Genomic DNA, 25,459 nt, shown 5'->3' with positions numbered 1-25,459 from the left:
CACTCAGGATCTGTGTTTGCTCAGTGCCATTGATGCTTTCATCTATTTTTTTTTTCCTCATTTGCTGCCGAGTTCTTTCAAGTTCTTCTTTAACTCATTTTTATTAAATTTTATTTATATTCATTTTAGTAGGTTTATGGAGGGGATAAGAGAGAAACATGGTTAGTTCACTGTATTTAACTAGAAATCCCAGGTGGTTCTTTGTATGTGCTATTTTTCTCCTTAGGCTCTACTTTGTAGGCAGTTGGATGGCTCTCAAGTGAGGCTTTTTAGGTTCACAATATTACACTTTTGTTTAAGTTTGCCAGTACTCAGATGATTCTGATGATTCAAATCAGTTGCCTCTTGCCCTCTTTTATGCTAAGTTTAACTTCAGGGAAGCAAATTTTTCAAGTTTCAAGGCAGGAATTCGTTAGTTGATGCCTAAAATCTGGTTGCAGTTTTAGGATCTCTTTGTTTTCTCCCCATAGTTGATCAGTTTCACTGTATTTGTTGTAGCCTGTGTTTGGCCATTATAGTTTTTTTGTAGTTTCATTTTTAGGGGTGTCTAATCTTTTGGCTTCCTTGGGCCACATTTTTTATAGTTTCATTTTCAGGCGTGTCTAATCGTTTGGCTTCCGTGGGCCACACATAAAATACACTAACAATAGATGATCAGCTAAAAAAAAATTCACAAAAAAATCTCATAATGTTTTAAGAAAGTTTACAAATTTGTGTTGAGCCACCTTCGGCCATGCGTTGGACAAGCTTGTTTTAATCGAATCCTCTTTCCTGTTTTTTTCTTTCTCTTTTTGGTGGTTTTCAAGAAGTTGAAGTAAACATACCTTTATTCCTTTCTTTTAAAATGCATGTAATACAGTTTGAGAAACATTGTCCAAAATCATATATTTCATTTAGGAAATTGAATACCTGGAGGATTAGCTGTGCTAAAATCTTTTTCCCAATCCTTATAAAGTTTGGCATGAGGTATAATTCTAGCCTCACTTATTTGGTTGCAGTGAGTTTCACATCAGAGTGAAGGGAGGACAGTTCCTGTGAGAAAACATGTGCTGGAACTAGAGAGCTGCCAAAACGTCTCTTTCACCACCTGTCTTAGTTGTCTCTCTCAGTGCTTCCGCTCCTGTCTACACTCTAGCTCCATCGTCTTCATGTGGCCTTCTTTCCTGTGCTTGCCTATAGTTTCTGTTCTCTTGTAAGTTCAGCTTACACCTGAGCCGTCATGGACACCCCTGTTTCTCTTTTACTTACTTTTGACCTTTCTGCTTAAGCTCTTCACTGCTGGCCAATATAGTTTCTCACTGTTTTTTAATCATATTTCCAAGAAAAAAAAATGATTGGCCTATGCCATCTTTTTGTTCCACTTCTGATTTGTGCCTAGCCAAACTATTAATTGGCTCTCTGGGTTCAGGTTTCCAGATACCTTAAGGGTGTCAGGGGAGGGAGCAGTAGGACAGCAGCAGAACATGGTATATCTGAGGACTGTCTTAGCAGGAAGAAGTCAGGGATGGGACATTTACCTTGGTAAGTGAGGGGGCAGAACAGAGCTAAATACATCACATAGTCCCTTTTTTAATGTGCTAATTTATTTTGAATGGAGTGCTTCAGGCAAATACTTGGTAGTGCAGATGAATAATGTAGGAAACTAGCTAATTTTTAAGTGTCAAAAATTGACTGCAAAAACCTGCACCCCGATCTGATGCTAGTTTCTGTTTTCATTATGACATTAGTGCCATGGTATGGCAGAAAGACCATTAAAGTAGAAGTCAGGAGTCTTAGATTCTAGACCTGTTTTTGCTGTTCTGAAAGGCTTCACATTCTGCATCAGATAAATTTTTAAAGTTATTGAGGTAGAATAGTGTCTAAGGTACTATTTAACTATAAAACTTGTGACTCACAGTATACTATACCAACTTGGTAAAGGTAATTTCCACAAGAGTAGTAAGATTACAAAGCTTTAATAACATGAAATCATGAGTACAGGTTAATATAAAAAATTAAAAATGGGCCAGGCGTGGTGGCTCAAGCCTGTAATCCCAGCACTTTGGGAGGCTGAGGTGGACGGATCATGAGGTCAGGAGATCGAGACCGTCCTGGCAGACACGGTGAAACCCCGCCTCTACTAAAAATACAAAAATACTAGCCGGGCATGGTGGCGGGCGCCTGTAGTCCCAGCTGCTCAGGAGGCTGAGGCAGGAGAATGGTGTGAGCCTGGGAGGCAGAGGTTGCAGTGAGCTGAGATCGCGCCACTGCACTCCAGCCTGGGCGACCGAGCGAGACTCCGTCTCAAAAAAAAAAAAAAAAAAAATTAATGAGAAAAACTGGGCCAGTACATTAGAGAGAGATACAGGAGTTTGTAGTGGACTGCGTCCCTCTCATTTGAACTTGTTTTATTTGATTAGGAGATCATCTTCATAAACTGATACAAAAGTCAGATATTATAATCACAAAATTTTCCCCATTTGAGTTGCACGTAAATAGTGTAATGCAGTAAGTGTAATATTGAAGTTTCAAATGCTTTTTGATCTTCCATGCTTTTTAAAAGCCATACTTGGATATTCAGAATAGTTAAGTAACTTGAGTTTCTTTTGTTTTTTAGGATTTAAGTGCCCTGTATGCTCAAAATTTGTACCCTCAGATGAAATGGATTTGCATCTTGTAATGTGTTTAACAAAGCCAAGAATAACCTATAATGGTAAGTCCAATGCTTTAAAATAATATTTTTAGTTAGAATTACCTTGCATTTTATGAATTTCATGTTTCAAGTTTAAAAGGAGGAAATGACCTTGTTTTCTCTCTGTTTTTACTAGTACATTAATGCAGTGGTTCTCAAATTCTGTGATCTGAAGACTTCTTTACACTTCAAAAAATTATTGAGGACTTCAAAGAGTTTTTCTTTACGTGGGTTATATCAATATTTGTCATATTAGAAATTAAAACAATTTAGAATTTGAAATTTATTTTGTTAAACGTAAATATTATGTTGACAGCGTTTAAATGAAAAGTAAATTTTCTAAGACAAAATAGTGACAAGAGTGGCATTTTCTGTATTTTTAACAAACTCTTTAATATCTGGCTTGATGACAAGGAATTCTCATATCTGCTTTTTCATTCAGTTTATTGTGATATGGCACATCTTGTGTCCTCTGGAAAACTCTACTGCTATGCTGGAGAGAATGGGAATGAAAAAGGCAGATACGGCCAGGCACGGTGGCTCACACCTGTAATTCCAGCACTTTGGGAGGCAGAGGCAGGCAGATCACCTGAGGTCCAGAGTTCAGACCAGCCTGGCCAACATGGTGAAACCCCATCTCTACTAAAAAAAAAAAAAAAAAATACAAAAATTAGCTGGGTGTGGTGGTGCATGCCTGAAATCTCAGCTACTCTGGAGGCTAAGGCAGGAGAATCACTTGAACCCAGGAGGTGGAGGTTGTAGTGAGCCGAGATTGCGCCACTGCACTCCAGCCTTGGAGACAGAGTGAGACTCTGTCTCAAAAAAAAAAAAAAAAAAAAAAAAGCCAGATGCTGTCTTAGTGTTACCATGAAAATCGTTTTTACTTTGTTGATCTAAAAGGATTTCAAAGGCTCTTCCACTTCTCCTACTCTACAAGATTCTTTGGACCACACCTTGAGAACTGCTGCATTGAAATAAAATCTTCTGGGTTAAGCCTAAGTAAAATGTAATGTTCATAATGGCCATTTTCAAAAAAAAGTAAGTAAGCATGGTTGAAATTGCAACTTTTTTCTTTTTGTTTAAGAGTAAAGAGTAAACGAAGGGAACATATTTAGGAGTAGGGAGGATAAAAGTTTATTCAATAGTAAATAGATGCCTAATGGGAGAAAAAGTCAGTAAGAGAAACCCAAAACTCTACCTATGCTATGCATATGTGTCTCTGTCTTTCCTCCCATAGACAAATTCAATCTGTGAGCTCTGGAGCTAACTGGTGTTTTTGTTAGGTCTGGTGTTTCAGACTGCTCCATTCTTTCCTGACCAAAATCTCTAGATATTCCAAAACCTAGGGAATATTTTAAATGTAGCCTTGGCATACTTTGGAATAGACTTGGGGGAAAAAAAATCAAGGAGTTCTGTCCTAACTAATGAATAGAATAACATAAAGGAAAAATGAAAGTTTTTTTCAAAATTTTATGAAGAAACAGACTTCAAAAGCTTAAGAGAAATTTCATTTTTTTAAAATGTAAATTTTGGCCTGAAATGTGTAGAAAGGGTACCAATAAACACTATAGCCAATTGAAAGATTGGCTAAATTCAACAAATATTTTAAGCATTGATTATTTGCGAGGTACTATGTTAGGAATTACAGATATAGCAGTGAATGAAAAGAAGTGGAGCTTACAGCCTACTAATAGTAATAGTCACTGATTTCTTTGAGCTAAGAATTAATTGGTTAAATAAAAGTAGTCTATGAAAAATTTAGTAAACATAGCAACACTTATCTGAGATTTCTCCTCAGGTAACCAAAACGTTGGGAGGGATAGAATTTAACATTGAAATGAGCATATTACTTTGGATAGTGTTTTGTAAGTTGATTTAGGAATCAGTCTCTCAATTCTTCCCTCTCCTTCACTTTTTCTAGTATGGTGGTGCTTCAGCCACCCTATTATAGGGTTGACAGTAGGGCACTTTTTCCCATTCATTTGCTGATGAAATGTGAAAGTGGTTTTTAGCAATTACTTGGCATAGTAAATGTATCTGTTGATTATATCCTAACCTTTTTGCATTATGAAATTGAATTGGCTACTTTGCATTATCTACTTCAAGTTTGGTTATTTAAGAAATAGAAAGTGTTCTCATTCAAAATTTGAGACTAAAAGTATTTGGGTTTGTTTTTCATACCACTATCTCCACTATATGCTCCACTATCTTCTTATACTCTATAATTGTTTATGTTTAATACGAGTGCCTTTAAATATACATAAATCTTAAGCCTCTGACTTTCAATTTGAAAATCACAAATATGTTTGACCATATAATGATATATTTACAAACAGTCTTAGTATTCTGTACATTTCCTTTTTGTGTAATATACCTAGAATACAGTCTTCTTGGGTATTGTGATATTTAACAATTTTTTTAACTTTTAAGTTCAGGGGTACATGTGCAGGTTTGTTATATAGGTAAACTTGTGTGACGGGGGTTTGTTCTACAGGTATTTTGTCACTCAGGTATTAAGCCTAGTACTCATTAGTTATTTTTTTCTGATCCTCTCCCTCCTACTCTCCACCCTCTGGTAGGCCCCAGTGTGTATTGTTCCCCTCTATGTGTCCATGTGCTCTCATCATTTAGCTTCCACTTATAAGTGAGAACACGTGGAATTTGCTTTTCTGTTTGTGCGTGAGTTTGCTGGGGATAATGGCCTCCAGCTCCATCCATGTTTCCACAAAGGACATGATCTTCTTCTTTTTTATGGCTGTGTAGTATTCACATGGTGTATATGGACCCACAATTTCTTTATGCAGTCTATCATTTGATGGGCATTTTGGTTGATTCCATGTCTTTGCTCCTGTGAACAGTGCTACAGTGAACATATGCATGCGTGTGTCTGATGACACAACGATTTATATTCCTTTGGGTATATACCCAGTAGTGGGATTGATGGGTCAAATGGTATTTCTGTTTTTAGGTCTTTGAGGAATTGCCACACTGTCTTCCACAGTGGTTGAACTAATTTACACTCCCACCAACAGTGTGTTAAGTGTTCCTTTTTCTCCGCCGCCTCTCCAACATGTATTATTTTTTTTGACTTTTTAACAGTAGGCATTCTGATGCTTGAAATGGTATCTCCTTGTGGTTTTGATTTGCATTTCTCTAATGATCAGTGATGTTGAGCTTTTTTTCATGTGATTCTTGGCCACATTTATGTCTTCTTTTGAAAAATGTTCATCTCCTTTGCACACTTTTTCATGGGGTTATTTGCTTTTTTCTTGTAAATTTGTTTAAGTTCTTTATATATACTGGATATTAAACCTTTGTCAGATGCTTAGTTTGCAAAAATTTTCTCCCAATCTGTAGGTCGTCTGTTCACTTTGTTGATAGTTTCCTTTGCTGTGCAGAAGCTCTTTAGTCTAATTAGATGCCATTTGTCAATTTTTGGTTTTGTTGCAGTTGCTTTTGATGCCTTTGTCATGAGATCTTTGCCTGTTCTTATGTCTATAATGGTATTGCATAAGTTGTCTTCCAGGGTTTTTATAGTTTTGGATTTTACATTTAAGTCTTTAATTCATCTTGACTTAATTTTTGTATGTGGTTTAAGGAAGTTGGCGTGGGGGGTGGGAGGGTCCATTTTCAGTCTTCTGCATATGGCTAGCCAGTTATCCCAGCACCATTTATTAAATAGGGAATCCTTTCCCCATTGCTTGTTTTTGGTCAGGTTTGGATATTTGACAGTTTTTAATTTCCTGATTTAACTATGCCTAAGTCATTAAACTTTTCTGCTAGATCACTTGTTTGGTGTCTTAAGAACTAATATGTAACTTTCTGCTTGGGGATACTGTAACAACCAAATATTTTGAGTTTTAAATATTTGACAGTATTTCAATCTAAAAATTAATAAATTTCTTGCAATAAGTAAAGTAAATAGTTACAGACATTCTTAAAGTTGCTGACTGAAACCTTTAAAAAATTTTTAAAAATTACATTTGTTTTTAGAGTCAGGATATTGCTTTGTTGCCCAGGCTGGAGCTCAGTAGCTATTTATAGGCACCGTCATGGCACACTACAGCCTCAAACTCCTGGGCACAAGTGATCCTCCTACCTCAGCCTCCTAAGTAGCTGGGACTACAGGTACATACCACTATGCCTGGCTTCTTTTATTTTTTATTTTGTAGAGGTAAAAAATTCAAGGTATGTATTAACTGTGTAAACATTCACAGCAAGAAGCAAATACCGCCTCTTAATAAAAACCGTGTATAGTTTTTGAGGTTTTAAAACTAGCTCTTGGACAGTGGCCAGTTATGAGTAAGTGAAAGAGAAAGGAGCTTTGCCTGGACTGATTTGGAGGGTTACAGAGAGGTGGCAGATTAATAATGTACTTTGCTATCATAGGCAAGGGGAATTCTAATACCGCCTTGTTTTAAAGCAGACCCCCCACCCCCAGAAAAAAAAGTCTGTCACAGGTGATGAGTCCAAATGGAAATTGGCCTCTTTAATACCTAAGCAAACCATCTAGGATTATTGTAAAGTAGAACAAGGTAAAACCAGAGAATCTCTAAAACTGAATCTGTTTAGTCAACTGGATTCCTCACAATTTTATATTTGAATTCCTACATGTTGATTGTATAGAGAGATGCATCAGATATATTGGGCCTCTAAATTGTGTTAGTGCTCAAACAAAGAACTTTTTTTTCAGCATAGTGCTCATTTAACTTACACTTTTTGCAGCCTTTTCCAAAGTAGCTAGATCTGAAATTTTGAAGTTTATTTGTTAAGTGATTGTTAACTGTCTATAAACATTCATAGTTATAACACAAGAATAGTGGGGATTATTTTCTTCAGACTGGATATATTTATATAGATAAGCTCCTGAATTGGATGAGTTCCAGAAATTCAAATATAAGTTGATAGTTTAGGGTTTCAGACTCTTTCTCACAGAGATGATATTTGAAATACTGGTTTTTCAGACTAGCTCACCAAAACCTTCTTATTTTTTTAAATGCACAATGTATCGGAACACCCACATCCTAGTACCTGAAGAAGAAATTGGCTGACTAGGTAGAAGCTCTCAGGGGTTGGGCAGCTGGCTCGCAGAGGTCCCAGTGGGACGCCCAAGGCTGTCAGGGCAGGGAAGGATTTTGAATGATGTGAGTGGCATTATCTATTGCAGATGGTATTTTGGCAGCTTGAAAAAAATTAAGAATGCCACAGTGAGTCTTCATCAACATAGATTGCCTTCATGTCAAGGACTGCCTGTTTCATATACTTTTCTCTCTTTCATGTGCTTCATTGTTGAGTTTATGGACGTAGTAATTCCTTGTATAGTCTATGAACCTAATACAAATTTTATGAGTATAGAGACTCTCTTCATTTCCTTGCTCCTTATCTTCTAGGATATTTCAGACAAGCCAAAAAATGAATTAAATATTGTTAGCAAATTCTTAGTTTTTAAAGAAGTTTTGTTATGTGTACATAATAGTACATTTACGGGGGTACATGTGATATTCAAATACAAATGTACAATGTGTAATGATCAAATCAGGATAATTGGGACATCCATCACCTCAAGCATTTATAATTTCTTTGTATTAGGAACATACTAGTTCTGCTCTTCTAGTTATTTTGAAATACACAATAAATTATTGTTAACTGCAGTTGTCCTATTGTGCTTCCAAACACTAGGTCTTATTCCTTCTATCTGACTGTATTTTTGTACCCATTTATCAAACCCTCTTTATATCCCCCCTTCCCCAGTACCCTTCCCAGCCTCTGGTAACCATCATTCTTCTCTCTGTCTCCATGAGATCAGTTTTGTTTTGTTTTGTTTTTTAAGCTCCCACATAATGAGTGAAAATATGCTATACTTTTCTTTCTGTGCCTGGCTTATTTCACTTAACATAATGTCCTCCAGTTCCATCCATGTTGTTGCAAATGACAGGTTTTCATTCATTTTCATGGCTGAATAATATTCCATTGTTTATAGTTACCACGTTTTCTGTATCCATTCATCTGTTGATGGATACTTAGGTTGATTTCATATCTTGATTATTGTGAATAGTGCTGCAGTAAACATGGGAGTGCAGGTATTTCTTCGATATACTGATTTCCTTTCTTTTGGATATATATCCAGTAACAGGATTGCTGGATCATATGGTAGTTCTCTTTTTCATTTTTTGAGGAACCTCTGTACTGTTCTGCATAGTGGCTGTGCTAATTTACATTCCCACCAACAGTGTACAAGGGTTCCCCTTTCTCCACAGCCTTGCCAGCATCTGTTATTGCCAGTCTTTTTGATAAATGCCATTTTAACTGGGGTGAGATCATATCTTATTGTAGCTTTGTTGTAGCACATTCTTAGTCTTGATTGTATTGGTCTTTAAACCATAGCTGATCATGGTATACTTTATATCATATAAAGTTCGGTTTTTACTTTAGACTTCTGTGATTCAAGGCAGTAAGGTTTATTTATATTTAAGGAATCTTTGTTTTACTTGTAGTTGGTACTATGTTTATGCATGTGTACTTAGAAGAGGTACAACTTGAAGTAAAGTTGTCTTCTGGGAGTTAAATTAGAAACTTGTGAATCGAAACAGCTATTCAGAATCATCAGAAAGAAGACCAACTCTATGGACGGAGCAAGATGTGACTATTACCCTGTTAAATTAAACATGTTTGAAGAAAGATTGAGCCAGTTGGAAGGCAATTTGTTCTGAAGTAAAAGTGATGAAAACAGCTGCCAATTTCTACACTGTCTATGGGAGAATCTATTTTGTCAAACTCACACAAATATTGCAGGTGATTCCAGCCCTTTGATTCCAGTGTGCACATGCAGCCTGCTAATCATCTGGGTTCCTGTCTAACATGTTTGCAGGAAAGAGCATATTTTTTCCCACTGTAGATATAATCTGGTCTTCCAGGGAGTTGAGGTACTATTATAAGTTATAAGCCTGCCTTCTGCCTTATATATTACATTTTCTTGGTTTTAAGATTCTCCCCTCAAAACACATTTTAATCTTTCTGAATTCAGGATGCTTTCTGAAATCGGCATTTTTTTTAACTGAAGTTAAAAAAGAAAAGAAAAGAAAACTTGCCAGCTACTAAGCAGAATTTTAAATAAGAAAGTCTAAGTTATCGCTGCCTGAGCATGTGTGAACTTTGCCTTCTGTGGCAGGTTTCTGTTCTCTGATTTGATGTCTCTGTTCATTTATGTACATTGGTGGTTTCTGCGGTTGAGTTTTAACTTAAATGCAGATCCCTAATTGTAGTCTTAAGTAACTTGATAAAGCTTACATTATGAGGCAGAATTGAAGAGCTATTTTTTATATTACAAACTAACTGTTCTCCATGGAGTAATGTTAAAGGCAATAGAAAATGTCAAATCCCTTTTACTGCCTTACAAAAATCTCAAAAAGATATGCCAGAATAGCCTGGCAGAAACAAATCCAAAACTGTTCGTCAACCCATATGGGATTCTTATACTAACATACAGTCTCTATTAATGGTGAACTTGTGATGAAAAATGACAAGGAGTGAGAGTAAGCAAATACAAGAATTATTACCCCCAAGAATGTTTAAAATGAACAGCTTTATTTTCTAATCGTTAAAATTATAAACATGAATGGGCAATATGGGAAAAAATAAGACACTGTAAATAAAGAACAGGAAGTTTTGAAAAAGATTCAGATTTAACTAGACATTAATCATTGAAATTAGAGTCTTGCTGAATAAATAGGTTAAGTGGCAGATTAGATAGAGCTGCAAGGAGAATTAGTCAAGTATAAGGTAGTTCTGAGGAAATTACACAGAGTGTAACAGAGAGAGAAGCATGGAAAATATGAGAGAGTACTTGGCATGGAGCCTGGAATGAAAGCATCCACCATACATATAAAAATCGCAGAAAAAGAGATGGAATTGTGGAGAGGCATTATTTGAAGGGAAATGCCGGAGAACCTTATAGAATTGCTGAAAGCTACAAATTCTCAGATTGAAAGAGCACAGTGATCCTAACTGGCATAAATAAAAATAAATCCGTACCTAGAGACACCATAAACCACAAATACCAAACAAAAAGAGAAAAATGTTATTGTAACCCAAAAAATAATATTTTACCTTGTTCCATTAGTGTTAACATTTCTAAAATGCTTCTTGTTTTATGGAGTAATTAGAAATTTAGCAGATGTTTACTTTATAAAGATAATGGATCAGAAATGGTCATATAAGAAACTTGACAATAGTTACAGTCTCATCCAGTTACCAAAATTGTAAGCCCATTTTATATGGCACTAAATTCAATTTTACTTCCCTTCTATAAATACAGATAGCTGCCCAAAAGTAGCACCAATTTGTGTTTAAATTGTTACAAAGTATAGCAGTATTTTGTTCAAACTTTAAATTCAGCTTGTTGAGTCCAGATTCTAATTCTGTCACTTAATAGGAGTGTAATCTTAGTCTTGGTTTTCTCTCTTGTAAAAAAGGAGACTAGAAATAGTACCTGTCTTCATAGAGTTACTGTGAAAATCAAATGAGAAATCATGTATAGTTCTTCACAGGTAATGAGTGCTAAAGTTAACAAGACCTGTTGCTATTACTAAGAAATATTACTCTTGACTTTGAGAGGTAAACATGCTGTAGATACCCTGTTACCTTTAAAAAAAAAAATTTCGGTTGAGGAGGTGGGGTACATGTGCAGATTTATTACATTGATCTATTGTGTAATGCTGGCATTTGGGCTTCTAGTAAACCCATTCCCCAAGTAGCAAGCATAGGACCTAATAGGTAGTTTTTCAACCCTTGTCCCGCTCCCTGTCTCCCCACTTTTGGAGTTCCCTGCACCTGTTTCCATCTTTATGTCTGTGTGTACCCATTGTTTAGCTCACATTTACAAGTGAGAACATGACCGTATTTGATTTTCTGTTTCTGCGTTAATTTACTTAGAATAATGGCCTCTAGCTGCATCCATATTGCTGCAAATGATATTGTTTCATTCTTTTTTTATGGCTGTGTAGTATTCCATGGTATATGTGTACCACTTTTTCTTTATTCAGTCCACCATTGATAGGCACCTAGGTTGATTCCATGACTTAGCTGTTGTGAATAGTGCTGCAATAAACATACGAGTGCAGGTGTCTTTTTGGTTGAATGCTTTCTTTTCCTTTGGGTGGATACCCAGTAGTAGGATTGATTGCTGGGTTGAATGGTAGTACTGAGTACTGATTTTAGTTCTTTGAGAGATCTTCATACTGCTTTCAACAGGGGCTGAACTAATTTACATTCCCACCAACAGTGTGTAAGTTTTGCCTTTGCTCCATATCCTCACCAACCTCTGTTATATTTTGACTTTTTTTTTTTTTTTTTTTTTTGAGATGGAGTCTCACCCTGTTGCCCAGGCTCGAGTGCAGTGGCTTGATCTTGGCTCACTACAGCCTCTGCCTCCCGGGTTCAAGCAGTTCTCCTGCCTCAGCCTCCTGAGTAGATGGGATTACAGGCACCTACCACTCTACCTGCCTAATTTTTGTAGTTTTAGTAGAGATGGGGTTTCGCCATGTTGGCCAGGCTGGTCTTGAACTCCTGACCTCAGGTGATCCACCCACTGTGGCCTCCGAAAGGGCTGGGATTACAGGCTTGAGCCTCTGCGCCTGGCCATATTTTAACTTTTTCTTTTTTCTTTTTTTCCCCTAAGGCAGAGTTTCGCTCTTATTGCCCAGGCTGGAGTGCAGTGGCGCCATCTCGCTTCACTACAACCTCCGTCTCCCAGGTTCAAGCAATTCTCCTGCCCCAGCCTTTCAAGTAGCTGAGATTACAGGCACCCACCACCATGCCTGGCTAATTTTTGTATTTTTAGTAGAGGCGGGGTTTCACCATGTTGGCCAGGCTGGTCTTCAACTCCTGACCTCGTGATCCTTCCATCTCAGCCTCCCAAAGTGCTGGAATTACAGGCATGAGCCACTGCACCCGGCCCATATTTTGCCTTTTTAATAGTAGTCATTCTGACTTGTGTGAGGTGGTATCTCATTGTGGTTTTGATTTGCATTTCTCTGATGATTAGTGGTGATAAACATTTTTTCATATGTTTGTTGGCTGCTTGTATGTCATCTTTTGAGAAGTGTCTGTTCATGTCCTTTGCCCACTTTTTAATGGGGTTGGTTTTGCTTGTTGATTCAAGTTCCTTATAGATTCAGGATATTAGTCCTTTGTTGATGCACCACTTGCAAATACTTTCTCCCATTCTGTAGGTTGTCTTTTTACTCTGTGGGAATTCCTTTTGCTGTGAAGCAGCTCTTTAGTTTAATTAAGTCCCAAATGTCAATTTTATTTTTGTTGCGTTTGCCTTTGAGGTCTTACTATAAATTTTTTGTCTAGGCCAATGTCCAGAAGAGTTTTTCCTGGTTTTTCTTCTAGGATTTTTAAAATGTTTGAAGTCTGACATTTAAGTCTTTAGTTCATCTTGAGTGAATTTTGATATATAGTAAAAAGTAGGGGTTCAGTTTCATTCTTCTGCATGTGACTAGGCAGTTTTTCCAGAACAAGGTGTCCTTTCCCCAATGTTTATTTTGGTTGACTTTGTAGATCAATTGGTTGTAGGTATGTGGCTTTATTTCAGAGGTCTCTCTTCTTTTCCGTTGGTCTTTGTGTCTGTTGTTGTACCAGCACCGTGATGTTTTGGTTACTATAGGCTTGTAGTGTAGTTTGAAGTCATGTAATGTGATGCTTCTGGCTTTGTTCTCTTTTCTTAGGTTTGCTTTGACTACTTTGGCTCTTTTCTGGTTCCGTATGAATTTGAGAACAGATTTTTTGGATTCTGTGAAAAATGACGTTAGTAATTTGATAGAATTGCATTGAATGTATAGATTGCTTTGGGGGAGGACTCTATTATCTAACATGCTAACAAATCTAAAATTTTTCTTTCAATATGTTATTTAAAAATCTCATAGTTATTTAATTCCAGGTTAGAAGTCTGTAAGTCTTGCATGACAGCATTAGTCCTATAATATATAAGGGTGTAGGGAGTGGGAGGTTAATTAGAAGACTACTGCTATCATATGTGACAACTTAAAGCTACAGTTTCGTGTTTTTTTATGTTATAAAGTATTCATCTCTATCCCATGTAAGGCTTTTATATATTTTCGTGGAGAAATATATAATATTTTATATATTATATAAAATATATTAAATAATATATTAAATAAAATATTATGTATAATATATAGTATATTATATAAATATATATTTATAATATATTATAAATAGATATTTATACTATTTTATATATGTTATATAAAATATATTTTACAAAACATATATTATATAAAATATGTAATATTTCTACTTTTTATAAGCAATGTGGTGGCCTACACAGCTGACATAGGAAGTTTAGATTTGATGACAGACAGATTGCTTGCTAGGATTCTAGCAGAAATTAATCTTTGTAAGAAGCATAGAACCTTCGATAGTCTATATAGAAATAGAAATACTATAAAAGTACATGGATAAATGTATTTATGTTGAGGTACTTTTTTTTCTTTATGGGTTATTTTAAAAGAAGATGCATAGAAGATAAATTAAAATAAAAATACTTAGTTTGATGAGAAGGAAGGAAGTCCTGATGGATCTAGAAGGCCTGAAGTAGGATTGAGGTTCTATTTCTGATTTCGTTAACGTTTGAGGACTATGACATTTGTATTCTTTGTTTACTGATTCTTAATTTACCTCATCATTTCATAAACCTTTATATTAACCCTGCCTTTTGGGAGGGTTCTCGTTTTCCTTCTGTCACTTTCATAAGGTTGACTTCTGTATCATTCCAACATTCCAAGAAAGCTTTCTTGAGTTTAAAAGGAAAGACGAGAGAAAACAGTACAAGAGACCAAGTGAAACAGCATAACTGTCCTCAAACTTTAAAAGCTTTTATTCTCCTGGTCATAGTTTTTATTTTCGTTAAGATGCGGTATTGGTGAAATCTGATTTTAAAGGGTGAAAATACTTTTCCAAATTTATCTCATTTTTGTGTTTCCTTTATTAAGGAGCATAGCTATGACTCAGCCCACATCCGTCTGCAGTTTTACCCTTTTACAAAATTACTATATACACATATATATACATATATGTATACGTATAGTAAAAATAAATTAGTTCTTAAATTAGTTCTTCATTCTTGAAAGGATGAAGAAGATTTGAAAGAAAGGGAGGCCACGTTTAGAGATAACTAGAAAGGTGTAGTTTAGGGCAAGAGAGAATGCTAAAGGAAAATTGAAGGCAGAAAGATGAATTATAGCTGTATAATGAAGTTCTTTTATAAACTATTTGGAACTTGGAATATTTATCTTATATTAGTATGCAAAAGTATTTGTAAGGAAAAGAATTTCTTTAAAGACAAGTTTGGAGATAAGTTCATTACTTTACACGTTCGGGGTGTAGGTGATGTGTTGGAAGGGGAAAGAGGCAAATGTCAGAGGCATTATAAAGAAAGAGTGAGCTGTGTTTGCTGAGTGCTGGAAGCGACTTGAAGGTTAGCAGTGGAGTGACTCAATTCAGGGTTAAAGAAATTAAGAGAGTACCTAGCTGCTGTAAACTGTATGCCAGAGGTGTTAATCTTTGCAAATGTGAAAATTATAAAATGTGATTCTTAATGATTTTTCTAAAGGAAGGAGTAAAGATATTACAAAGGATGCTTGTATATTTTGTTGAGTTCAGGAAACATTTTAGAGAAGATTGGTAAAGAAATGGCTTGTGAATATTTTTCCGATGACTACATATTACTTGTATAAAACTTTTAAAAGTGCTCCTCCTCCCACCTTAAGTCAGCATTGCCCTGATATCCATAGCACTGCCTTGGACTTGCCTCAGAGGTGGCCATAAGATGTATCTTCTCAGCCACTGAGTAGTTTGGTTTCAGGGAGGGCAATATTAACACAATGGCTCTGTTTTGAGGGGAACTGTATTTAATTCTTAATATTTTAAGTGTTTTAAGGTAAGAAAAATAATAAAGGAAAATAATGAAAGTATTTTAGGCATAGAGATGTTTTTCTTATAGCTTTAGTTATCTGAAATTTTAATTTTGTGTTAATTTCTAGCTAGTTTCTCACTTAATTTTTAACTTTTTCTTTGATTCAGAGATTATGTAGAAAAGATACATTATAATTGCAAAGAAAATTTAGGGGAGCAGGGAGATGTGTAATGGGAAATCATTTTGATCTTGGTATTAGAGAAAGCTCTCCATACTTCTCTATGTTTTTTAACTGTTTTGATGTTTTCTGTGTGGCCAAGTACATCATTGAGTTCTGGAAATTGTGAATATAAGAGAAGCATATATATTTTCTTCTGTAGAGTGTAAAATCTGCATTTTTCTGACACATACATGGACATGTATGTGTGTATATATGTATGTATTAGAAAACGTGTGTATGTGGGTGTACTTCCCATAAATTGAATTTGGTTGTATTATTGAAACATTTTGTATCCTTTATTCTGTTTGGTCTACATAGTCTGACAAATTTGAAAAGTTTATTAAAGCATCCCTACTGTGACTGTGGTTTTATCAATTTTTTTCATTTTTAAAGTCTCTTGGTTGCTTTGGTAATATTTTCCTTGCAGCAATGTTTTCTGGTTTTATATATTTCATAACTATGTTGTTTGCACAAATATTTATGACTTATATTATTTTTGGATTGAATCTTTTTATGTTATAAAGTATTCATCTCTATCCCATGTAAGGCTTTTAGCCTTGTATTCACTTTATCTATTTTTTTTTCTTATGCTTGTTAGAAACTGCCAAGGGTCTGAGATAATAGCCTACTTGCAAGCCAGCAAGTTAGCCTGGCTACATTTTTATGGATTCCCACAGAATATATGAGACTCCTTAATCAAAATCAAGGAACTTCATTACTCATAGCAATAGCAATAGCCAGAATATCAGCATTTTCTTATATCAGTTCCTTAAGCCCCAAGAGGGCCAGGTGACATCTCCTCACTCAGTGAGTTGCATTGCGGAAGAGGGAACCCCTGAGCTTTGGGAAACTAGATCTTTTATCTTGGGAAGTAGACATGTCTGTTCTTTGGAGGTGACACTGTCTCTATTTTCTAGGGCTATTTGCTCTTACAAACATGTTTGAAAATTGGTCTAAAACCTGCAGAAACATGAGACACCCATGGAGAATTGTCTTCCTCAGCTTTTTTTTTTTTTTTGCATTTGCTTGCTATCTTTGCTGCTTTATTATACATAAATAAATTAATAAAATAATTAATTTTCTCCATTTTAAATTAATTTAAATTTTATTTTTGAATAGATAATATGTTTGCATGGTTCCTATACAAAGAGATACAAAGTATGTCCAGTGAAAACTCTCCCTCTCACCTGAATTACCTTAACAGAGGTTGCCAGTACTACCAGTTTCTTGTGATCCTTCCAGAGATATTTAATGTATATGCTGTGATCCTTCCAGAGATATTTAATGTATATGCAAAGATACATATATTCTTCCCACACTACTTTTTACACTGTTATACCTTGCTGTACACAATTCTGAACCTTCGTAATATATGCTAGCAGTTATTCCAGATGACCTTCATCATTGTTTACAATTGTCTTATATTTCATAGGTGGATAAACTGCAATATATTAACCAGTCTTGTGTCCATAGATGGATATTTAAACTGTTCCTGGTATTTTGTGTGTGTATGAGTATGTCTATGGGTTGTAGTCCTTGAAGCCTTCCTTATTAATCAGGGATTATGTACATTTCTATTTTTAGTAATTATTTGCCAGATTCCTGTCCAAAGATGCTGTGCCCATTTTTTTTTTTTTTTTAAATTTAAGTTCTGGGATACATGTGCAGAACACGCAGGTTTGTTACATAGGTATACATGTGCCATGGTGGTTTGCTGCACCCATCAGCCCTTCATCTACAGTACATATTTCTCCTAATGCTATCCCTCCCCTAACACCCACCCCCCCGACAGGCCCCAGTGTGTGATATTCCCCTTCCTGTGTCCATGTGTTCTCACTGTTCAACTCCCACTTATGAGTGAGCACATGTGGGGTTTGGTTTTCTGTTCCTGTGTTAGTTTGCTGAGAATGATGGTTTCCAGCTTCATCCATGTCCCTGCAAAGGACATAACCTCATCTTTTCTAATGGCTCCATAGTATTCCATGGTGTATATGTGCCACATTTTCTTTATCCAGTCTATCATTGATGGGCATTTGAGTTAGTTCCAAGTCTTTGCTATTGTGAACAGTGCTGCAATAAACATACCTGTGAATGTGTCTTTATAGTAGAATGATTTATACTCCTTTGGGTATATACCCAGTAATGGGATTGCTGGGTCAAATAGTATTTCTGGTTCTAGATCCTTGAGGAATCACCACACTGTCTTCCACAGTGGTTAAGCTAATTTATACTCCCACCAACAGTGTAAAAGTGTTCCTATTTCTCCACATCCTCTCCAGCCTTGTTTCCTGACATTTTAATGATCACCATTCTAACTGGCATGAGATGGTATCTCATTGTGGTTTTGATTTGCATTTCTCTAATGACTAATGATGATGAGCTTTTTTTCATGTTTCTTGGCGACATAAATGTCGTCTTTTGAGAAGTGTGTGTTCATATCCTTTGCCCTGTTTTTGATGGGGTTGCTTGTTTTTTTCTTGTAAATTTAAGTTGTTTATAGATTCTGGATATTGGCCCTTTGTCAGATGGATAGATTGCAAAAATTTTCTCCCATTCTGTAGGTTGCCTGTTCACTCTGATGATAGTTTCTTTTGCTGTGCAGAAGCTCTTTAGTTTAATTAGATCCCATTTGTCAATGTTGGCTTTTGTTGCCATTGCCTTTGGTGTTTTAGTCATCAAGTCTTCGCCCATGCCTATGTCCTGAATGTTATTGCCTAGATTTTCTTCTAGGGCTTTTATGGTTTTAGGTCTTATGTTTAAGTCTTCAATCCATCTTGAGTTAATTTTTGTGTAAGGTTTAAGGAAGGGGTCCAGTTTCAGTTTTCTGCATATGGCTAGCCAGTTTTCCCAACACCATTTATTAAATAGGGAATCCTTTCCCCATTGGTTGGTTGTGTCAGGTTTGTAATGTGTGGTTTTATTTCTGAGGCTTGTTCTGCCATTGATCTATATATCTGTTTTGGTACTGGTACCATGCTGCTTTGGTTACTGTAGCCTTGTAGTACAGTTTGAAGTCAGGTAGTGTGATGCCTCCAGCTTTGTTCTTTTTACTTAGGATTGTCTTGGCTATACAGGCTCTTTTTTGGTTCCATATGAAATTTAAAGTAGTTTTTTCTAATTCTGGAAAGAAAGTCATTGGTAGCTTGATGGGGATAGCATTGAATCTATAAATTACTTTGGGCAGTATGGCCATTTTCACGATATTGATTCTTCCTACCATTGAGCATGGAATGTTTTTCCGTTTGTGTCCTCTCTTATGTCCTTGAGCAGTGTTTGTAGTTCTCCTTGAAGAGGTCCTTCATATCCCTTGTAAGTTGTATTCCTAGGTATTTTTTTCTGTTTCTAGCAATTCTGAATGGGAGTTAACTCATGATTTGGCTCTCTGTTATTGGTGTATAGGAAAGATTGTGATTTTTGCACACTGATTTCATATCCTGAGACTTTGCTGAAGTTGCTTATCAGCTTAAGGAGATTTTGGGCTGAGACGGGGTTTCTAAATATACAATCATGTCATCTGCAAACAGAGACTATTTGACTTCCTCTCTCCCTGTTTGAATACCCTTTATTTCTTTCTCTTGCCTGATTGCCTTGGCCAGAACTTCCAATACTATGTTGGCTAGGAGTGGTGAGAGAGGGCATCCTTGTCTTGTGCCGGTTTTCAAAGGGAATGCTTCCAGCTTTTGCCAATTCATTATGATATTGGCTGTGGATTTGTCATAAATAGTTCTTATTGAGATACATTTCATCAATGCCTAGTTAATATTGAGTTTTTAGCATGAAGTGTTGTTGAATTTTATCAAAGGCCTTTCTGCATCTATTGAGATAATCACGTGGTTTTTGTCATTGGTTCTGTTTATGTGATGGTTTATGTTTATTGATTTGTGTATGTTGAACCTGCCTTGCATGCCACGGATGAAGCTGACTTGATGGTAGTGGTTAAGCTTTTTGATGTGCTGCTGGATTTAGTTTGCTAGTATTTTAATAGAGGATTTTCGCATCGATGTTCATCAGAGATATTGGCCTGACATTTTCTTTTTTTGTTGTGTCTCTGCCAGGTTTTGGTATTAGGATGATGCTGGCCTCATAAATTGAGTTAGGGAGGAGTCCCTCTTTTTCTATTATTTGGAATAGTTTCAGAAGGAATGGTACCGGCTCCTCGTTGTACCTCTGGTAGAGTTTGGCTGTGAATGTCTGGTCCTGGGCTTTTTTTTTTTTTTTGGTTTGTAGGCTATTAATTACTGCCTCAATTTCAGAACTTGTTATGGTCTGTTCAGGGATTCGACTTCTTGCTGTGCGTCCAGGAATTTATCCATTTCTTCTAGATTTTCTAGTTTATTTGCATAGAGATGTTTATAGTATTCTCTGATGGTTGTTTGTATTTCTGTGGGATCAGTGGTGATATCCCCTTTATCATTTTTTATTGTGTCAATTTGATTATTCTCTCTTTTTTTCTTTCTCTGGGTAGGGGTCTACCTATTTTGTTAATCTTTTCAAAAAACTAGCTCCTGGATTCATTGATTTTTTGGAAGGGTTTGTTGTGTCTCTTGTCGCCTTCAGTTCTGCTCTGAGTTTATTTCTTGCCTTCTACTAGCTTTTGAATTTGTTTGCTCTTGCTTCTCTAGTTCTTTTAATTTTGATGTTAAGAGTGTTGATTTTAGATCTTTCCCGTTTTCTCCTGTGGGCATTTAGTGCTATAAATTTCCCTCTAAACACTGCTTTAGCTGAGTCCCAGAGATTCTGGTACATTATGTCTTTGTTCTCATTTGTTTCAAAGAACTTATTTATTTCTGCCTTGATTTTGTTATTTACCCAGTAGTCATTCAGGAGCAGGTTGTTCAGTTTCCATGTAGTGGTGCTTAATCGTGAATTCTAATTTGATTGCACTGTGGTCTGAGAGACTGTTTGTTATGATTTCCTTTCTTTTGCATTTGCTGAGGAGTGTTTTACTTCCAATTATGTGGTCAGTTTTAGAACAGAAGCGATGTGGTGCTAAGAAGAATGTATATTCTGTTGATTTGCAGTGGAGGATTCTGTGGATGTCTATTAGGTCTGCTTGGTCCAGAGCTGAGTTCAAGTCCTGAATATCCTTGTTAATTTTCTGTCTTGTTGATCTGTGTAATATTGACAGTGGGGTGTTAAAATCTCCTACCATTATTGTGTGGGAGTCTAAGTCTCTTTGTAGGTCTCTAAGAACTTACTTTATGAATCTGGGTGCTCTCCTGTATTGGCTGCATATATATTTAGGATACTTAACTCTTCTTGTTGCCTCGATCCCTTTACCATTATGTAATGCCCGTCTTTGTCTTTTTTGATCTTTGTTGGTTTAAAGTCTGTTTTGTCAGAGACTTGGATTGCTTTCCATTTGCTTGGTAAATATTCCTCCATTTCTTTATTTTGAGCCTATGTGTGTCTTTGCATGTGAGATAGGTCTCCAGAACACAGCACACTGATAGGTCTTGACTCTTCATCCAATTTGCCAGTCTGTGTCTTTTAATTGGGGCATTTAGCCCATTTACATTTAAATTTAATATTGTTTTACGTGAATTTGATCCTATCATTATGATGCTAGCTGGTTATTTTCCCTGTTAGTTGATGCAGTTTCTTCATAGTGTCGATGGTGTTTACAATTTGTTGTGTCTTTGGAGTGGCTGGTACCGGTTTTTCCTTTCCATGTTTAGTGCTTCCTTCAGGAGCTCTTGTAAGACAGGCCTGGTGGTGACAGAATCTCTCAGCATTTGCTTGTCTGTAAAGGATTTTATTTCTCCTTCATTTGAGAAGCTTAGTTTGGCTGGATATGAAATTCTGGGTTGAAAATTCTTTAAGAATGTTGAATATTGGTGCCCACTCTCTTCTGGCTTATAGGGTTTCTGCAGAGAGATCCATTATTAGTCTATCATTTTTCTGTTTTCTAATTCATTAATTTAGACTTTTGTTTATATTATTTATTGTGCTTTCCTTAGGTATGTGTTTTCTGAATTTATTGTGTTGGGGGTATTAATTTTTCTTTCTTGTTTTTCAGCATAAGTATGCAAGCCTATGAATTTTTCTCTAACGATGTTTTAGCTCTTTCAAAGGTTCTGATAAGTAGTGTTTTTATGGTTTTTACTTTTTTTTTTTTTAGATGAGGTACTTTGTATTTTGTGGGTGTCTTTAACTCAAAAGTTATTTGAGAGTATCTTTAGCCAAGTGTAGAGGACTTTTTTCCCTGATTTTGCTATTTGTTTCCTAGTTTTGCTGCATTGTGATCAGAGGATGTTGTCTGTACTAGTTCTATATTATCAAAATTTATTATTTTCTTTGTGGTTTAAGGTCACTTTTGGCGAATGTTTCTTATTCATATGTAATTTAAAAGGTCCTTTGGGAGGACAAAACAGGAGTATCACTTGAGACCAGGAGTTCAAGACCCAACCAGCCTGGGCAATGTAGTGAGACCCTATCTCTATTAAAAAAAAAAAAAAGAAAAGAAAAGTCAGCCAAGTGTGGTGGTGCATGCCAATAGTCCCAGATACTTGGGAGGCTGAGGTGGGAGAATCACTTGAACCCAGGAGTTGGAGGCTGCAGTGAGCCATAATCGCACCGCTGCACCTCAGCCTGGATGACAGAGCGAGACTCTGTCTCTGAATAAGCAAAAAGACATAGATAAAATTTAATGCCACTGCACTCCATCCTAGATGACAGAGTGAGACGCTGTCTCAAAAAAAGGTCTTTAATATTCATCTTTTTTTAATTCACTTGATCCTTGTGGGCTAAGGTGAATTAAAGTGTACTACTACTTGTGTTTCTGTTTTTCTCTATATTGCATATGTATTTTTTCCCTTACAAATGTTGCTGCTGTTATATGGGTATAAACATAACTATTATAACTTGGGTGCAAATTGCATTTTTTAATATTATAAAAGTCCCTCTGTCTCTTTTAATGTTTATGCCTTATGTTCAATCTTGTCAATAGTAAGATTGTAATTCATTCTTTCTTTCAGTTTGTATTTGCCTGATAAGTTTTTTTTTTCATTTTCATTTCCTAAATATTTTTTGTTTCATATATGCTTTTTGTATACAATACAGGGTTAGATTTTGTTTGCAATCCAATCTAATCTTTGTTTTTTGTTTGTTTGTTCTTTGTTGGTTTAGCCCATTTATATTTCTTAATATAGTCAGTGCTAATTCTGTCATTATACTTTCTGGTTTCATAACTTTTTAAAAATGTTTCACTAAGTGGCCAGCTTTTCTTTTTTTTTTTTTTTAAGACCGAGTCTTGCTCTGTCACCCAGGCTGGAGTGCAGTGGCATGATCTCGGCTCACTGCAATCTCTGCCTCCCAGGTTCAGGCAATTCCCCTGCCTCCCGAATAGCTGGGATTACAGGCACCCGCCATCACATGCCCAGCTATTTCGTATTTTTAGTAGAGACGGAGTTTCACCATGTTGGCCAGGCTGGCCTCGAACTCCTGACCTCAGGTGATCTGCCTGCCTCTGCCTCCCAAAGTGCTGGAATTACAGGCGTGAGCCACCGCGCCCGGCCCCTGCTCTTCTTTGTTTCATTTTTTTAAAAATTAGAAATAACTGTGTTGTTTTTTTTAATTAGAAATAGCTGTTATTTCTAATTGTGTTTCTAATTACATTTCTAATAACTATTTCTATGCTTAGTGATTACTTCTATAATTTTATATAATACCTCATATTTTTAGATACTGGTTTTTTCTATGAACAATAATGAAATTAGTGTATTTCCTATTTTTCTCCTTCCTTCCCGTGTTCTAATTTTAGTTGTTATATTACCTAATGTTTGCTTTTATACTATTAAGTTTTTTTGTACTTCTCCTTGCTTTGTTAGCTTTAAATAATACTTTTTGACACCTAGTTATTTATATCATCTTCCCCCCATCCACCCTCACCTCTTTTAATTTTTGCTAGGTATATACTTTATACATTATCTAATCAATGTTCCCACTTTTGTTTTAATCTTACCATTGTAAAGATTCAGCTCCCACTGCTAATCCTTTTGCTTTAGTTTTTTCAGACATCTCTTGGCTAGCTGAAGTTCATCCTCATAGAAATCCTTTCAGATGGGCTTTATGACCAGTATCTATTAGGGTTGAAATTGTGTTGATTTTTTCTGGGTCAGTTTTCAGGACTCGGTGTGCCCTTTCAGTATGTAGATCTAGATCTGCTTTTATTTCTGTAATGTTTTCTTGATTATTATTTTTGACTGTAGATAGGCATTATTGCATTTCCTTTTCTTGTCTTCTGTAGAGAACATTTTTTCCCTCTAATTCTTAACTCTTCATTTCCTATTTATTTTTCTCATTTCCACCCTTTCATGTTCCTGTGATTTCTTCTAGTGCTCCTTCTAGTTTTACCTTCATTTTTGTAATAGCTTTTTTTTCTCTTCCCTTCAGGTTTCACCCTCATTTGTGATCTCATCTTTGTACGTGCTTTTGGACGATTGCTTGCTTATTTTCTTTAGTATTCATGGCAAATATGTTGATTTATTGAGGTTGGATATACCATACAGAACATACACAATTGTATTTTAGCTAGTAAATTTGGTGGTGTTCTTCTCTTATTTTTTTATTATTTATTATTTACTTTGTTCTTCCTAGCCTTTTCTAGATCAAGTTGCTTTCCCTTTCCTCCAGATTAATTTAGAACTTCTACTATGCACCTTTTTGTTCTTTTAGTGGTTACCTTACTTTATTATGTATCATTAAACATATGGTTATTTTATTCTGTCAGAATGAGGGATTGTCTCTGAGTTCTTCCGCTGATATGCTTGTTTACTTCCCCACCCTCCACTGCCTCTCTTCAAGTCCTAGTATTAGGAGATAATTTAGACTTTAAGTTTTTACTGGCAGAATATTGCTTTTGTTTCAAAAACCCATAGTTACATTACAGTTCTAGATACAGCATTATCTATTTAGATTTAATTTCGCTTATACATGTTTTCTTGCTCTCTGCTGTTGTTTACACTCTTTATTTTTCTCTTACTGAGATCTTCATTCTTATTACAATTTTTGTTTGTTAGGAGCTCTTTCATGAGTAATTTTCCTTGGAGAAAGGTGCCCAAAATATTATTTCATTTGCCTTTATATATGAATACTATCTTGAGTGAATATAGGATTTTTAATTTCAGTGTTTCTTTTTCCATTAAGTCTAAAACTGTGTGTGTGTGTGTACTGTGTGTGTGTGTGTGTGTGTGTGTGTGTGTGTGTGTGTGTGTGTAATAGAGTTTTGCTCTTGTTGCCCAGGCTGGAATGCAGTGGCACGATCTTGGCTCACTGCAGCATCTGCCTCCTGGGTTCAAGCAATTCTGCCTCACTCAGCCTCCTGAGTAGCTGGGATTATAGGTGCCTGCCACCACGCCTGGCTAATTTTTGTATTTTTAGTAGAGACGATGTTTCACCATGTTGGCCAGGCTGTTGTGCAATTCCTCAGGTGATCCGCCTGCCTCGGTCTCCCAAAGTGCTAGGATTACAGGCATGAGCCACTGCACCTGGCCAAGGTTATTCTACTTTTTAACTCGCAGTACTGTAGATAAGAAGTCTGGCTTTGTCTCATTTTTTTTTTTTTTTTTTTAGTAACCTGGTCTTTCCATTTGGAAGCTTACAGCATAATTTCTATTTTTGAAAGCCA

At 36.0% G+C, this 25,459-nt stretch overlaps 1 protein-coding gene across 1 annotated transcript in view; it reads left to right on the top strand.

Annotated features, from left to right (window-relative positions):
* The window catches only part of ZNRF2 (zinc and ring finger 2), an 88,855-nt gene that overhangs the window by 41,470 nt on the left and 21,926 nt on the right, over nucleotides 1-25,459 (top strand). The window contains exon 2 of the mRNA XM_045388973.3: nucleotides 2,597-2,692. Coding sequence (XP_045244908.1) covers nucleotides 2,597-2,692 — 96 coding nt within the window. The remainder of the gene's footprint in view (nucleotides 1-2,596; nucleotides 2,693-25,459) is intronic.

The sequence above is a fragment of the Macaca fascicularis genome, chromosome 3 (assembly GCF_037993035.2).
Source record: "Macaca fascicularis isolate 582-1 chromosome 3, T2T-MFA8v1.1".
Taxonomy (NCBI): Eukaryota; Metazoa; Chordata; class Mammalia; order Primates; family Cercopithecidae; genus Macaca; species Macaca fascicularis.
Note: the sequence above shows the minus strand (reverse complement) of the source record. Positions and strands in the feature narration are given on the sequence as shown.